The following is a 14,141-nucleotide window of genomic DNA, read 5'->3' as shown; positions in this document are numbered from 1 at the left end:
GGGGCAGGAGACAGGGAGGAACATAAAAGTTATTGCTCATCAACTCAAGCTCATGCTTTGAGTAACGAAAGGCTTGAGTTAAATACAGATTATCAGCTCACACCAGTCATCGAATAACTTCTCTGCCCTCCCAACACTCATGCACAGATATTAAACTTGAAATCCAGTACAACAAAGCTCTTCTACTGTACTGTATTGCCTATTTATTTTTTGCATGCTATATGATAATGAGAAACAAATGTCCCTTAATGTCTGCAATATTGGACAATAAATATTTGTTATCTCTTGATGTAGTAAAATGTTAATCTTCTGCCTCGCAGAGCAGATAATTGGAGCATAGCCGAGGCAGTTCTGCTACTTTTTCCTAATTTTACCTCACTGTTTGGACCTTTAACCACATTTATTATGATTGTCTTAAAATGTAACATTAAAAATATGACAGGAAATGAAGAAAAACATAGCAGTGTGTCCACAAGTTGTGTGTGTTCCCCTCTAAATATACAAAATGACGCAGCCTGAAGATGCAGCGTCTGTCACATCAGTCACTTCTGCTTGTACATGAAACCATCACTCTACATGCACACGCTCTATGAAGCATCATCAGCCACTGAACAATTAAATCAGGAAAACTGGAATGAAGCATGTGGTGTCTTTGGAGTATGTGTCTCAACGCAAAGCAAATGTCAAGTGCTACAGTATGATCAACCCATGCAGCGGATGTTTTTCATGGGGAGGGAGGGAGGGAGAGAGCGGGGGTTTGAGTTGAGTTGACATTCGGGAGCACAGACCTGCTGCTCAGTGTTGTCATTGAGCTGTATCCGGACCTGCTTCTGGGAAGGAGAGGGGTTATGATGAGGAATGAGGATGGGAAATGAAGGGTAGATAAATAATGTCCAGAACTGAATGAAAACCCTTTGCTTTTCTTTGATGTGAAGGAGCTGATGCATCCACTGTGTAGCGCATGAAAAACCCGTGCCCAGTTTTACTCATATTATATGACTTAACTTGTGTTTTGTGAATCTCTTTCCTGATGACTTAGAAGTGTGTGAGATCATCAGCGATGACATAAGTCATGCATCACTGAGGCAGACTGTTGACCCTTCTACAGTAGCTGTATCCAAAGCTAGGCAAAGCTAGTTCAAGCAATTTTGACTTTGTGTTCACACTGAAAAACAACAGCCTTTTATATAGTATAAAGTCAATAAACAGACCAAAGTAATCGATTTCTGAAGATGCACGTCTGTTTAAGTACTGCGTAAGACACTCACAACTTAAATGTTTGTCTAAAATGGTAATATTGCATAAGAAAGAATTGAAAAGATATTGCTTGACGGGCAAATATTGAATGCCGACACTTCTATTTGTCTGTTTTGGTGTTGAGATATAAGCATCTCATTTGTTCTGGAAACATAAATGTGAGTCAACTAACCTTACTCTTCTCCTCCTGCTTGGCTGCTTGTCGGCATGGAGGATGCCAGATAGAAGATCCTGGAGACACAGGGACAAAAGACAGAAACTGTCAAAGACCACATATAAATGTTCCTATAAATTCACATTGACACACGTCAGGATGGTAGCCATGGTGACTATAACTAGAGATGGCACAATACTACTTTTCCTGTCCGATACCCATATCTCAAACTCTAGTATCTTCCAATGCTGATAATGATGCAATACAGTCATTTTAGACCTTTCAAACTATGAAGCTGCTAACAACACATTTAATGATGAGTAGCTAACATTATAATAAATTGCAATATATTTAACAACCATAAAATTATAAGACCAAGTCCTGAACACCAAATTAAAAGTTATAGACTTTTATATCAGCTGTTAATACATTAATGTTAGTCTACTTACAAGTTAGCTGTTGTTAGCATTCAGTTGACAAGCAACCAACTTGCTTAGACCACTAGCATAACAAACATATTTAATGTACCAGAAACTCGGGTATTTAAATTTTGAAAGTTTGAGGAAATTCAAAACTTGGGCATTGTTATTTTCATCAAGCTTTCATCATGTGATTATGTTAGCAGTCCTACACTAGCATTAGCGCACAGCTATCGATGTTGGCTGTGACTCTGTTCTGCCTGGTCATTTATCCAGTCCACTCCAATTTTATTTATAAAGCACTTTTGGTCATGGTTAAGTCAAAGTGTACAGAAAGAAATGTTTAACAGACGATATTAAAATGTACATTATGAACACATTTGCGTCAATTCTTTTTAAATAAACAACTTATTTTCTCATCTGTTGTAGTTGCATATCATATATGGAATCAAAAGGCTTTTTAACACTATAAAATGAATGCTCAATAAGACTTGAAACAAATCAATGACCCAAGGACACTGGCACCAGCTGCTACCTTGTGTCAGAACAACAGCAGTGTCTGATGTGTGGCTGTGACTCAAATGTCAAATGGCACAAATGTGAATTAACTAAACTGCTAATCCACTTCATTAGGATCAAGGAGACCCATATGCGATTGGGTTCATGCTGACGCCGGGTACTGCTGATGGTGAGCGAGAGCAAACAGAGACTGCGGACAGGTGTTGGAGCTTTAGAGAGACTGCAATAAGAGAGGGGGTGCGATAAAGAGAGAACAGGGTGAACCAACGGATTCTGTCATCACTAGGCCAACAGCTCTTCTGCTTCTTATCATCTAAGAATAGACAGTCATGTGTTGTGTGACTGATTCCTTTTGTGGCTCAGAGGAAGCAGTTGAAGCAGCTACCCTGGATGGTTTGAGGTAGGACACAACACTCTGTATCTCTATATCCAAGAAGTCAACAAATGGTGTTTACCTTGCAGGTACATTTCTTCGCCTTCTGCAAACATCTGCTCACAGCGGGCGCAGCGGGCACATGTGGGGTGGTAATGCTTCTCTCCAGCCTGTGGAGCAGGAGACAGGAATAAGTTATTGTCATAGTTGGTATAAGGTGTTAGTATAAGCTCTACAGATGAATCATTGAAAGGAGACTCAAGCTTTTATGTATTTCACTAAATATGAGTCTTATTTTAAAAATAAGGAAAATAGACACTTCTGAAGGCCAAATCAAGCAGTTCCAGAAAATAATGTATGGGTTGTCATATTTCATTATATCATCATTACAGAACTTTGGAGTCATTTGGTGTATAGAACATATTTCCCATGTTTTTCGTACATTTATGATCATATATAGACGTAATAATGAAGACAAAATAATGCAGACATCAAAAAGGGAGACAGACAAACAAAAAATCTGGCTAATCAAACGATTCATGGTATAAAATATCACAATATGTCAGTTGTGTTTCAGTTGTGTTTTGTTATTTAGCCACAAGGTGGAGCACTTGTTTAGAGTAAGGAGCCGCTTCATTCAGGGCAGAGAGATGAAAGAAGCCTACTATCTCATGAGAAGATAAACAACGTTCTCGTATGGTTGATTCATTGATTAACACGACTGATCAAAAACAACTTTCCAACTTTAGTAATCACCTCAAACCACCATTAGAATCTTCTCAACAAACCTGCACAAGTCTGCAGCATCTAATTATGAAGGAGATGTCATTACATGGCTTGACATTCGGAGGCTCATGGAGGTCGTGTGTTACCACCAGAGCTCGAGGAGGAATCCACACAGCAGTGTAAAGAAGGGAGGATGACACGGCGAGGATGGATGTTCCTGTTATATTGCGTTATCGTCCAAAAGTTGATTACTTTTGGACTTGTTAAATCACAGGCCGCTGGGATCTCCAAGTCTTGAGGGATCCATTTTATGACTATGACTCAGTCGAGGACAAAAGTCCAGCTGTTTTTTCTTCTTCTATTGGGAACGTTCATGCCTGGTTTATACTTCATCACGAGGCACTTTTGATAACTGTTGCTTGACAAAGATGAACGAGTCGTAGGACATTTTCTGTGGATTCCCCCAGTGGATGTTTTCAGTAATTTCCTTGACAACTAACCCCACACTACCTTCCAACCAGCTCTTCTGATCCTGACCAACTTGTGCTTCTGTCCGCTTGTTTATTTTACAATCTGTGCTACCTTTTCCTTTTTTGATAATGGCTGGATTTGATAAAGTTGTCGATGAAATTTCGGGGAGAAAAGTTTTGTTCTGATTTAAAGTTTGTTCTGGGTTTTGACCAATGGAGCATATACCAGGTTGTGATTAGATTTATTCGGATCTGGTCACACTCTCTGTGGTTCCTTCCTGGATCAGGATCTTTGTACTTGACAAGTAACCTGCTAAATGCATATGCACACTTTGTTTTAGACCTCAGAAAAGAATTTGGATGTGCATGTGTGGAAGCAAACCATCAGGCCAAGTTGAGACTGCAGTGTTTTTGCTCAAGAGAACTTCAGAAGTAGTAGTTGGTGTTTGACTGGTGGTTTTCCAAGTAGGTGTAAGTATTAAAACTAGCAAACTATTCTTCTAAAATCAAATTCTCTCCCAATACACATCCATGTTTTGATGAATCTTCCAGTCTGTAACCAAAACAAAGACCTCAGCACCAACTAGCCACCCAATAGGGATTTACTAAGCCTAACTCCATCTTGTTTTGAGTTTTAACAACTCAAACCCTGTTGAATAAGTACAATTATCTCACTCCGTTGGCCTGATTAATGGACTCAATAACAAGATGCAAATACTTATACGATGAAATCATTCTTTGTCTCTCTTTGCAAAATAATCATCTGATGGTTGCTGAGCTCCACCTCCACACTGCATCACATCATGATTCAACAACAGGCCGAATACACAACAGTCCCTCTGAGGTTCCTGAACTTTGCTGCATCATCTCAGAAATACAATGACAACAGAAAACAGGATGTCAACACCCTAATTGTTGGATACAACTCCACTAAGCTAATGCTTATCTGAAACACATGGGCTGCAGATGGAGAGAGGAGGCACGCGGAGACACAAACTGACCACAAATGAGACTAAATCCTGGTATTACTGGGAGAAAAATAAGGTCAGGTACTTAGTAACTGGCAGCAGGCAGTGGCAGCCATGCCAAATCTTCATATTTAAAGTGAAATGAGACAGATACATAGACAAGAGACAGAGAGAGAAGAGGAAGTTGACTTAGAAACACTGAGGCCAGGAGATAAAAAGACTGGAACTGGATTGAAATTCCAACATGGAAAGTATGAGAGCACCGGAAAGGAGATAGGACCGCAATCAAATCTTTCCTTTGACAGGCTGAATGAGGGGAAAATGATCATATTCAATGTCCTGCAGGACTGATAAGTCAAGGAAGAGAAGGGGTTGAGGGCGGGTTGGGAGGGGAATGAACTTGGAAGCAGATGATTGGATGTATTTCGAAGAAATGGGGGTAAAGAGGGGGTTGAGATTTTTCCGTGAAACTCTCACGGACTTTATCGTTTTTTAAAGCAGCAGTGGTACAGATGTTGGTGTGTCTATGGCGGCCCTGTGGCAATAGGGCAGGGGAGGTTACAAAGAGATGTCGAGCCTTCTCTACCGCTTTATGGTTTGGTTAAACTTTTAAAAATACAAACAAATGTCCAAATGTCAGCTCCACACAACTCTGTCACTCTCTTTCGGATGTGTTACAGTAGGGGGTAACAACTATTTCGTAATTTAACTATTTTACAATTGCAAGGAATCCTTGCCGACATTGTTCCCAGACCGCTTCCAGACCATCTTGTCGTTTTTTTTAACAACCCATATTTTCATCTCACAATTGCACAAACCAGTCAGACGAGAGAGTTGATCCATTTAGAAGATTGGAAGAGATTTTGGTGAGCGCACCATTCCCATTATTCTTTTCAAGGTCTAGGTCGTCAAACTCATTTTCTAATTTTAAATCCATCTGGCTCTCTTCTCTCTGCACTACTGGCTACTATAACCATGTGTTTCCTCACAACAGCACATACTCATAGTCAAGCTATATCAATACAATGGGAAGTCTAGCGATTAAACAAAAAAAAAAATTAAAAATAGAGGAAAGCACAAGAAATAACATTTCAATCCGCCCTCCTCTGCTGCTGTAAGTCCCAACTATTGACTGCGTTCCTCCCCACAGAGCAGACTCTTTGATCTCGAAACAAATGGCATGACATTTTGAAAGCTCCATCTCGTATCGGCCACTGTTTCAAAGTGCACTCCAGCACTGGTAAAGTGTTTGAAAATGGCCTCTCAAGCTAACACACTGGGACAACTGTGTGTGCTGGCATTTCATTTAGAAAAAAACCAAAAGACAGCAAAGAGCTGGAATCGCATTTATCAAAGCTGCAGGACTGAGAATACACCACATAGACAATGGTATTCGAACACCTGACCCTAACACCAACAGGGACTGTAATGATGTATTCAAATACATATACAGCACTTTAATATAGTTGGTTCCCCTTTTGCAACTATAACAGCTTCAGCACTTCTACTTTCCTCAAGATTTTGAAGTGTTTCTATGGGAATTTGTGAGCTTTCATCCATTCTGTAGAGCATTTATGAGGTTGGACAAGAAGGCCTGGCTCACAATCTCTGCTCCAGTTCATCCCAAAGGTGCTCCATGGGGTTGAGGTCAGGTCAGCCAAGTCCTTCCACGCGAAAACTCATCAAACCATGTCTTTATAGTCCTTGCTTTGTGCACTGGGACCATACTCTAGTTGGAACAGAAAAGGGTCTTCCTCAAATTGTTGCAAAAAGCACAGCATTGTCCAAAATGTCTTGGTATGCTGAGGAGTTTAGATTGTCCTTCACTAGACATAAGGGGCCTAGAGCCCAAAGACTAATTGAAACACCTGAATTCAATAATGAACTGGTGTGGCCAAATACTTTTGTCCATATCGTCTAATTGATTGTCGAGTTTCATTCACTGGACTTCAAAATGTAGACATTTTGGGATCACGGCTCTCTTCCCCAGGCTCCTCTAATTGTGACCAGAGGCAATCTCTCCGCGTCTGAAACCCTCCGGCTGCATTGACACATGTTTTATTGCTCGTAAGGTCCGACTCACTTTCCTTTTTTTAACATTACGTACAGCATTGGCATACTTTGCTGATATTGGAATAGCAATCTTCCTACCAAATGGACCTACATGCAGAGCTGCTTAGTAGAGCAGCCACAGGAGGCACTCTCTATCTCTATCTCTATCTCTGACCTGTCCGGTTATAAGTCAATGTCTTCCATCATGGGCCAAATTTGCCCGAGGCTGTAAACAAAATCTTATCGAGGAGGTGCAGAAGTCTGATTGTATCTCAGACAGCTTGATTTACATTGTGCTAAAAATACTTTTTTGAACAGAAACGTCACAAATATGTTACGTACTGTATCTTTAAGCATCAAAAACGACGTTGTTTTTGTTCAAATCATGTAATATTAACTCACCCTTGGGGTGCTGCTGGGGCTCATTAAAAATACAATAAGAAAAATATACTGCCATCTCGCTTCTTCAATATCAGTACAACAAGGGATCACTGTATACACAAACACACACGGCATTAGCTTCCGTTCCTTTGGATTTGGACGGTTAATGCCCAACACTAACCTTAACCTAAACCAGAATTCCAATATTAACTTGCAAACATTTAACTAGTTCCTCAGAAATGAGGTTCTGCCTCATAAGGACCAGGTTTTGCTCTCCATGAGGACTACTGGTCCTGACAAGGTCAGTGTTTATGCCAGAAAAGGTCCTAAAGAGGTAACAGAAACACACACAGAGAGAGAGAGAGAAAGATAAACGCTCTCATTCCATTTCTTATGTTTCTTCCTCTCTCCAGACACTGGAACCTGATAGGTGTTTATGAAAGGAGGGAATATGAGAGTCCGTTGTGTGATGAAGGAACGGGAGAAAGTGAGGGATTGTTGTTTGGCCCTGCTGTTTTCCGAGGTCACGGCGGGAGCTACCAAGAAGCGCCCGCCACCCCCCCCCCCACACACACCCACCACCACAGCCATCCTCCCCCACCCTCATCTAAAAGCTTTCTTCTTCTCCTCTTCCTCTCATCCCTCTCTCCACCGCCGAGCAGGGTATCCCATGTCACTTCCTTCCATCACTGCAGAACAAACAGGCTGCTTCACACTGATTTCTACCGGCCTCCACAGTGAACCCAACCTCATCCAACTCACAACAATCTCTCTGCTCATTTCCTGTCCGTTCTTCCATTTCTTATTCACAGAGAACGGGCTCCACTAATGGATCAAAATAACATCAAAATAAGTAGAAAAAAAATAACAGCAACCACCATGCCTCTATTCTCCCTCCATATCTAATAGCACTTTCTTTTTTTTTGCAGTAAATCCTTGAACACAGATGACCTTTCAAGAGGACGACATGTGTAATGTGGCCTGGATTCTTCCAAGAGCGGCTGTCTGTGTCGCTTTGTTTCATAGCAGCACCTGACAGGACCGCAGAGGCCGAGCAGCACCTGAGCGTGGCTGATGATGAATGGATGACCAGCCCGAGGGAGGGAGGGAGGGAGGAAGGAAGGAAGGACGGACAGAGGGGAAGCAAGGAACCTACATCTTGTTCTACGCAGTGGACCCACACACACTGCAGTGTCTTGTTCACATAAACATATTATTTACAGTAGAAACGCACACAAATGAGACCGATGCAGACGTGACCGAGGTGAAAACATTGCCAGCCAGCCAAGGACTTTCACCACGTGTCTCATACTTGAGCCAAAGACAAAGGTCAAACTGGTCTTTCTCAACTCCAGTGAAGCAGCAGCAGCAGCAACTTCACTCATCTCAGCAGCTCCCAGGTTTTGGTTGCTTAGTAAAAGCACCTCTGGATTCTACTTTTTTCAACAGTTTACGTGTGAACGGACCCTAAAGTCACACAATTCACAGAAGCTGGTCTCAGATCTGCTTCTTCTTCTCCAGACAAACAGGAATGAAGCAGTTCTTTTTTGCTGTCTGTCTTTTTTTTCCTGCTCTGGAAGCGCTTCTCATGTATCTGCATCAGCGGCGCATAAGAGCGGATAAAAGTTTAATGACCGCCTTGGAAAAATGGGGTCAACGCTATATATACAGTACATACACTATAGCTTTCACACCAAAACAGACCTACAAAGAAAAAGATCATATTGAATCGTGACCTTGAAATCTAATCGAATCAAGGATTTGCAGAATCGTGACACCCCGAGCAGACGCCCTCATAAATGACATGTACAGTCCGTCAGAGCAGTAACGTTACCTCCAGGACTTTCCCGGTGATGTACTTCTTGCAGCTCTCGCACTGGATGCCAAACATGGCGTGGTAGTCCATCTCGCAGAAAGGGATCCCGTCCCTGATGGATGACAAGACAATGTGAGAATCAGTTATTGAATATCAAAGTCATTCGTCGTCCAAAAGCTCCAGTTACGATGATGAAAATCAAAACGCTCACTATGTCATTACTTATCAGCTCTATTTAGCTGTGACTGAGCATGGACGTTGTGTGCAGTGTGTGTGTGTGTGTGTCTGAGAGAGAAAGGGACACACTGTGTTGCTTCATAGACTTTGAACATAAACGTCCGAATGAGTTTAACCAGATATTAAACAGACGTGACACTGCCAGCTCTCTGCTGCGGAGCCTGTGTAATGTTCAACTGCTCTGACGCGTGAATAGAACGGAGTGTTTTCAGGAGGTGTGAGTGTGTCTCCCGTGGGGGGAAAACGTCCTGTTCCTGATCACCTTTTTTTTTTTTTTAAACACGTTATAACCGAGCTGAAGTGGCGGCGGCGGTGGCGGACTTACTTGCTGATGTACTCGGCGTTGAGCACCTTGTTGCAGACATGGCACTTGAAGCAGCCCAGGTGCCAGTGTTTGTCCAGAGCCACGAGAGACTGTTCGTTCTTAAACTCCTTCCCACAGCCGCAGCAATCTGCATTAATCAACAGTTGATTAATATTATAACTTAATTAAGCAAAAGAATCAGAGGGTACATTGTGTATTTCCCATTTCCAGAGAATGATGATGCCAATTTAAGGGGACAGAGGAGAAAATTACAGAAAGCGTAGGTGCAAATCAGAGGTTGCAAGAGGACAAAGTTTACGCTCTTTTCTTTTTTTTGGTTTGCATGATTTATGCCAAAGACGAGACAGGGGATAAACAAAGACATAAACAAAGCACTGACTGTGGACAGCCTGTATGGGTGCTGGGCTATTGGCAGGGAGCGGCTGGGTACATTTTTGGCAGATACACTCCTTCCCGTTAAATGTCACTCGGTCGCCGGCCGGGAATGGCTGTCTGCAAACAAACAGAAAACAGACAGAACATCAGATGAGTTACTGATATACCAATGTGGTTTATTATCGCCAGGGTTCAAATTAAAAAACAAAAAAAATCTTAGGGGTGGTTACTCTATTGATTAAGTGTGTTAATTCAATTCATGAAATCAGGTGATAATTTAGGTGAGGCCCAGTTCAGATTATTCGATATGCCAATTATATCGGGAGTGCTTGATACCGATACCAATATATACTCTATATACGATTTTCCCTATGATTTTTTCCCCTATGTTTTTTTTATATATATATAGTGCTTTTCTAGTCTTCACAACAGTTTTGCCATTCACCCATTCACTCACACTCATTCGGCACATTTTTCTGTAACTCATCTTTGGTACCCATGTATACCCATTCACACGCACAGCGGTCAGGACCAATGCGGGGTTAAGTGTCTTGCCCAAGGACACATTGGCACGTAGACTAACGGAGCCCGGAATCGAACCCATAACCTTTGTTGAATGACGACTCCCGCGACCACTGAGCTACCGTCACCCCTCATGCTTCTGTAAACATGAATGATATTTAACCATTAGGAAAAAAAATGGCGATTAGTGTTAAGATTGTGGCAGGAGGTGAGGCACATGCGTATATTCGGAGCGATAGTTGAAACCAAGAGCAGAGAAAGACTCACAACTAGTCATCACCAGGCAAACAGCCTTCAGAGACGAAAGCCATTGTATTAAGATGCATTACAAACACAGTGCTAATGTCTCGTGGCACGGCGCGCCCGTCAAACGCGGCCGCTGTCGCAGAGAGAGTTACTGATGGACTGACGAGTCCTTGGCAGAGCGCCGCGACTGAGCGCTGCGTCCTACAGCTCAGAAATGTGACATTTGAGCTGCGGTCGCTCTGTGACAGCCAGCTACTGAGGGAGGAACACGTCCAGGCAAAAGTGAGAGGAGCCAGATTACAGATTACTCGCACATAAACAGTCCAAACGTTTATTTATTTTAGGTTTGATGTGTTAAGTCTGTCTCATTTTAAAACTTACTTTTAAGCTGTCGTTGTTACTGCCCGTGACAATTTTGAGTGATGTTTTATTTACTTTTAGTACATAGAGTGCGTACAATTAGGCAGAATTTTGAATATACTACCTATACATGTGTTTGTTTAAGCACATATTTGCTTTGAGGTAAAAATTGCCTGAGTAAAAACAATACATAGGTAATTTAGATGAGGGCTTTGCTTAATGAAGGCCACAATCTTGCAACACCACGTTTCCACGGCAGCCTAAATGGACAAACAAGTCAGAGAATGTGTTTTTTGGGGTGGTTTGAAGCAGAAGCTTTCGGTTAGGAAGACGAAAAACATCCTTTCTGGGGTGTGAAGGCCACCGTCGTTCCCTGACACTCCTGGGAAAGGGAGGAGTGAGCAGAGGAGTCCTCTGTTTGTTACAATCGGCAGTCCTGGGATTGGATGTCACCAGTTCTTACACACTTGATCTTTCAACAACGAGAGGAAAAAGATAAAAGAAACGCTTAAAACCAACACTGAAGACATAAGGGACGGCAAATGTCCAATTCAGGATGAATTCAGGACGTCTGTTGGGCAGAGTTGTGAGGAAGGTCCTAGCTGTGCAACATTGAACCCAAAAAAAAAGAAAACTCTCCTTTCTTTTATTAAGAGGATGGTATTTAACCTGATTTTGGTTGTACACTCTGCCATAAAGCAAACAAAGAGGTCCAGACAGAGGTTGTGCAGAACACAGACAGATTACTGGTGGTGAATTATTGATGATCACTACGGTGCTGCGACCGTGAGACGCGCTCGCACAGCGGAGTCTGCTGCTTCATCTCCGGCAGCATCTGCCCTATTTTTATATCTCTCACAATAAACCTGAGTGTTGGATCTCCACAAAAGGCTCATTTGTTGTAAGACGAGTGGCGAAGTTTGACGATCACGTTACAAACCACAAACGCCGCTGGAACATTCTGTTGATCTCAGGTTCAGCACTGGGCTCGCCGAGGTACGGTAGCACACACACAAACACACACACGGTACACTTGACACAAGCTACGGGAATGGTCTAAGTGGGCTGATCATACACACTTAAAATTCCAGCCAATGAGAGGCTCCTATTACCTTTCTAGGCCCAACAACACACACATTCTTGACCAGCATCCTTAATGAGAACATCTATACATAGAATGCATTCTGTAGCCATCTTACCCCAATATTAACCATCGCAAAATCTAAACCCAATCCTCACTAACCCTAAAGCACAGTTATTCTTCTTAGGACAGTGACTACCAACTCTAACCTTAACCAACCCAGAATATGACACGACCACTGATGAGTGAGACCACTGAGTACTCATTTTTCAGGTTCTGAACCAATTATTTGGCCGGTGTGAGGACTAATGCTCCTGAAAGGTCATTGTTTATGCCACAGAAGTACCTAAAGACACACATCCACACAACTCCAGCTTTAAATGTGCTTCTTAAATAACCACGCCTTCTTCTTATCCATACCATAAGCAGCAGCAAACGACAAACAGAAATAACTGACATCTGACGTTGATGAGGATTGACAAGTGTAAAAAACAAGCAGCACACACATGTGACTTTGTGACATTATTAGAAAAATCCTTACTTGCAGGAGGCACAGACGAAGCAGCGGGGATGGTAGGTCTTGCCCAGAGCGGACACCACTTCCCCCTCGATGAAGTCCTGGCAGCTGAAGCAGCGAGTGCCGTACAGTCGCTGGTAGTCCAGAGTACAGATGTACTCGCCCTGCCGCACGAAGAAGCCTCCCTGGGCCAGTTCACATCCACAGACTGGGGAGGTTCACAGGTACAGGAGAAAAGACAGAGAGGGAGAAAGAGGTGGAGAAAGACAGGAAATGGACAAATTAGATTACAATGATGACACGTTTAGAGATTATACTGCAAGCAAAAGATATCAATGCACACCCTGCAACTGCCATAGGGATGATTTACATCATCGATTATTTTATTTGCTCCATAAAATGTCAGAAAATGTTGATCAGTGTTTTTCAAACCTGGACACAATGTTCTCACACGTCTTGCTAAAATTCAGGCTGATTTCTTTGTTATTTAGAGCAAAGAAACCAGACAATATTCACATTTAAGAAGCTGGAAATTCACAAATCTTGTTTTAATAACGGAATACAAAAAACTCAAGCCGATGAATCGATCATGAAAAGTCATTTAGTAATCTATTAATCGAGTAATTGTTTAAACCCTAATGAAAAACAGGACAGGAACAAACTTTGGGATTCACTTTTTTTCTGCCTTCACTCATTCTATAATACACAACTTGTTGATATGAAATGTTAAATACAAATATCTCCATCATAACATTCAGATACTACTATTTTTTTTATATTAATATGCCATGTTTTATCCATACCAGTATACAGTTAGCTTTGCATAGCTTAGCTTAACATTTTAACATAGAGAGTGGGGTAAACAGCCCCTGTTTCTTAATGTTGTTGACTTCAACATTTCATAAATATACTTATTTACTTTCTAACAGACACCTTAATGAGAGTATTGACATTTTTCAGACAAATTTGCCTGTTTAATATAAAATTCGAATGCAGTTAGCTTAGCCTAGTTTAGCTTAGCTTAGAGGAATGGGAAAGAACCTGACTTTGTCCAAAGGTAAACTCTTTAGTGACTTACCTTTTAGTACTTAACGATTAAATGAAACTTTTATTTCCTCAGATGCACTTTATAAAATGACTTAATAGACAGTTCAGATCATTAGACTGACTTACTTGCATGTCATTAAACGTTATGTCTCCATTTTGTCCCCACAGTGTTCAATACAAGGCGGCACCAAATGATTACAGTCATGTTTTAATGTCTTTTAAATAAGGGTTGTCAACATCCTGTCGTCTGTCAACAATATCAAAAATACCACAAAAGGGGAAACACACAAACATTC

The 14,141-nt window shown here is 41.7% G+C and overlaps 1 protein-coding gene across 9 annotated transcripts in view; it reads right to left on the bottom strand.

Moving 5' to 3' along the window:
* The window catches only part of ablim2 (actin binding LIM protein family, member 2), a 79,672-nt gene that overhangs the window by 25,780 nt on the left and 39,751 nt on the right, over window positions 1-14,141 (bottom strand). For 5 of the 9 annotated variants that reach the window (XR_009239848.1, XR_009239850.1, XR_009239852.1 and 2 more), the window contains exons 3-9: window positions 12,823-13,006; window positions 10,077-10,189; window positions 9,698-9,824; window positions 9,154-9,247; window positions 2,805-2,892; window positions 1,430-1,488; window positions 789-830 (exon numbers count right to left, since the gene is read on the bottom strand). Coding sequence is in view for 1 of the 9 variants with exons in the window: in XM_058623619.1 (XP_058479602.1) it covers window positions 789-830; window positions 1,430-1,488; window positions 2,805-2,892; window positions 9,154-9,247; window positions 9,698-9,824; window positions 10,077-10,189; window positions 12,823-13,006 (707 nt within the window). In the remaining 8 variants the exon portion in view is untranslated. The remainder of the gene's footprint in view (window positions 1-788; window positions 831-1,429; window positions 1,489-2,804; window positions 2,893-9,153; window positions 9,248-9,697; window positions 9,825-10,076; window positions 10,190-12,822; window positions 13,007-14,141) is intronic. The other 4 variants (XR_009239854.1, XR_009239851.1, XR_009239855.1 and 1 more) reach the window with 2 other exon arrangements.

The sequence above is a fragment of the Solea solea genome, chromosome 3 (genome assembly GCF_958295425.1).
Source record: "Solea solea chromosome 3, fSolSol10.1, whole genome shotgun sequence".
NCBI classification, from domain to species: Eukaryota; Metazoa; Chordata; class Actinopteri; order Pleuronectiformes; family Soleidae; genus Solea; species Solea solea.
This window is presented reverse-complemented; position numbering and strand designations above follow the sequence as displayed.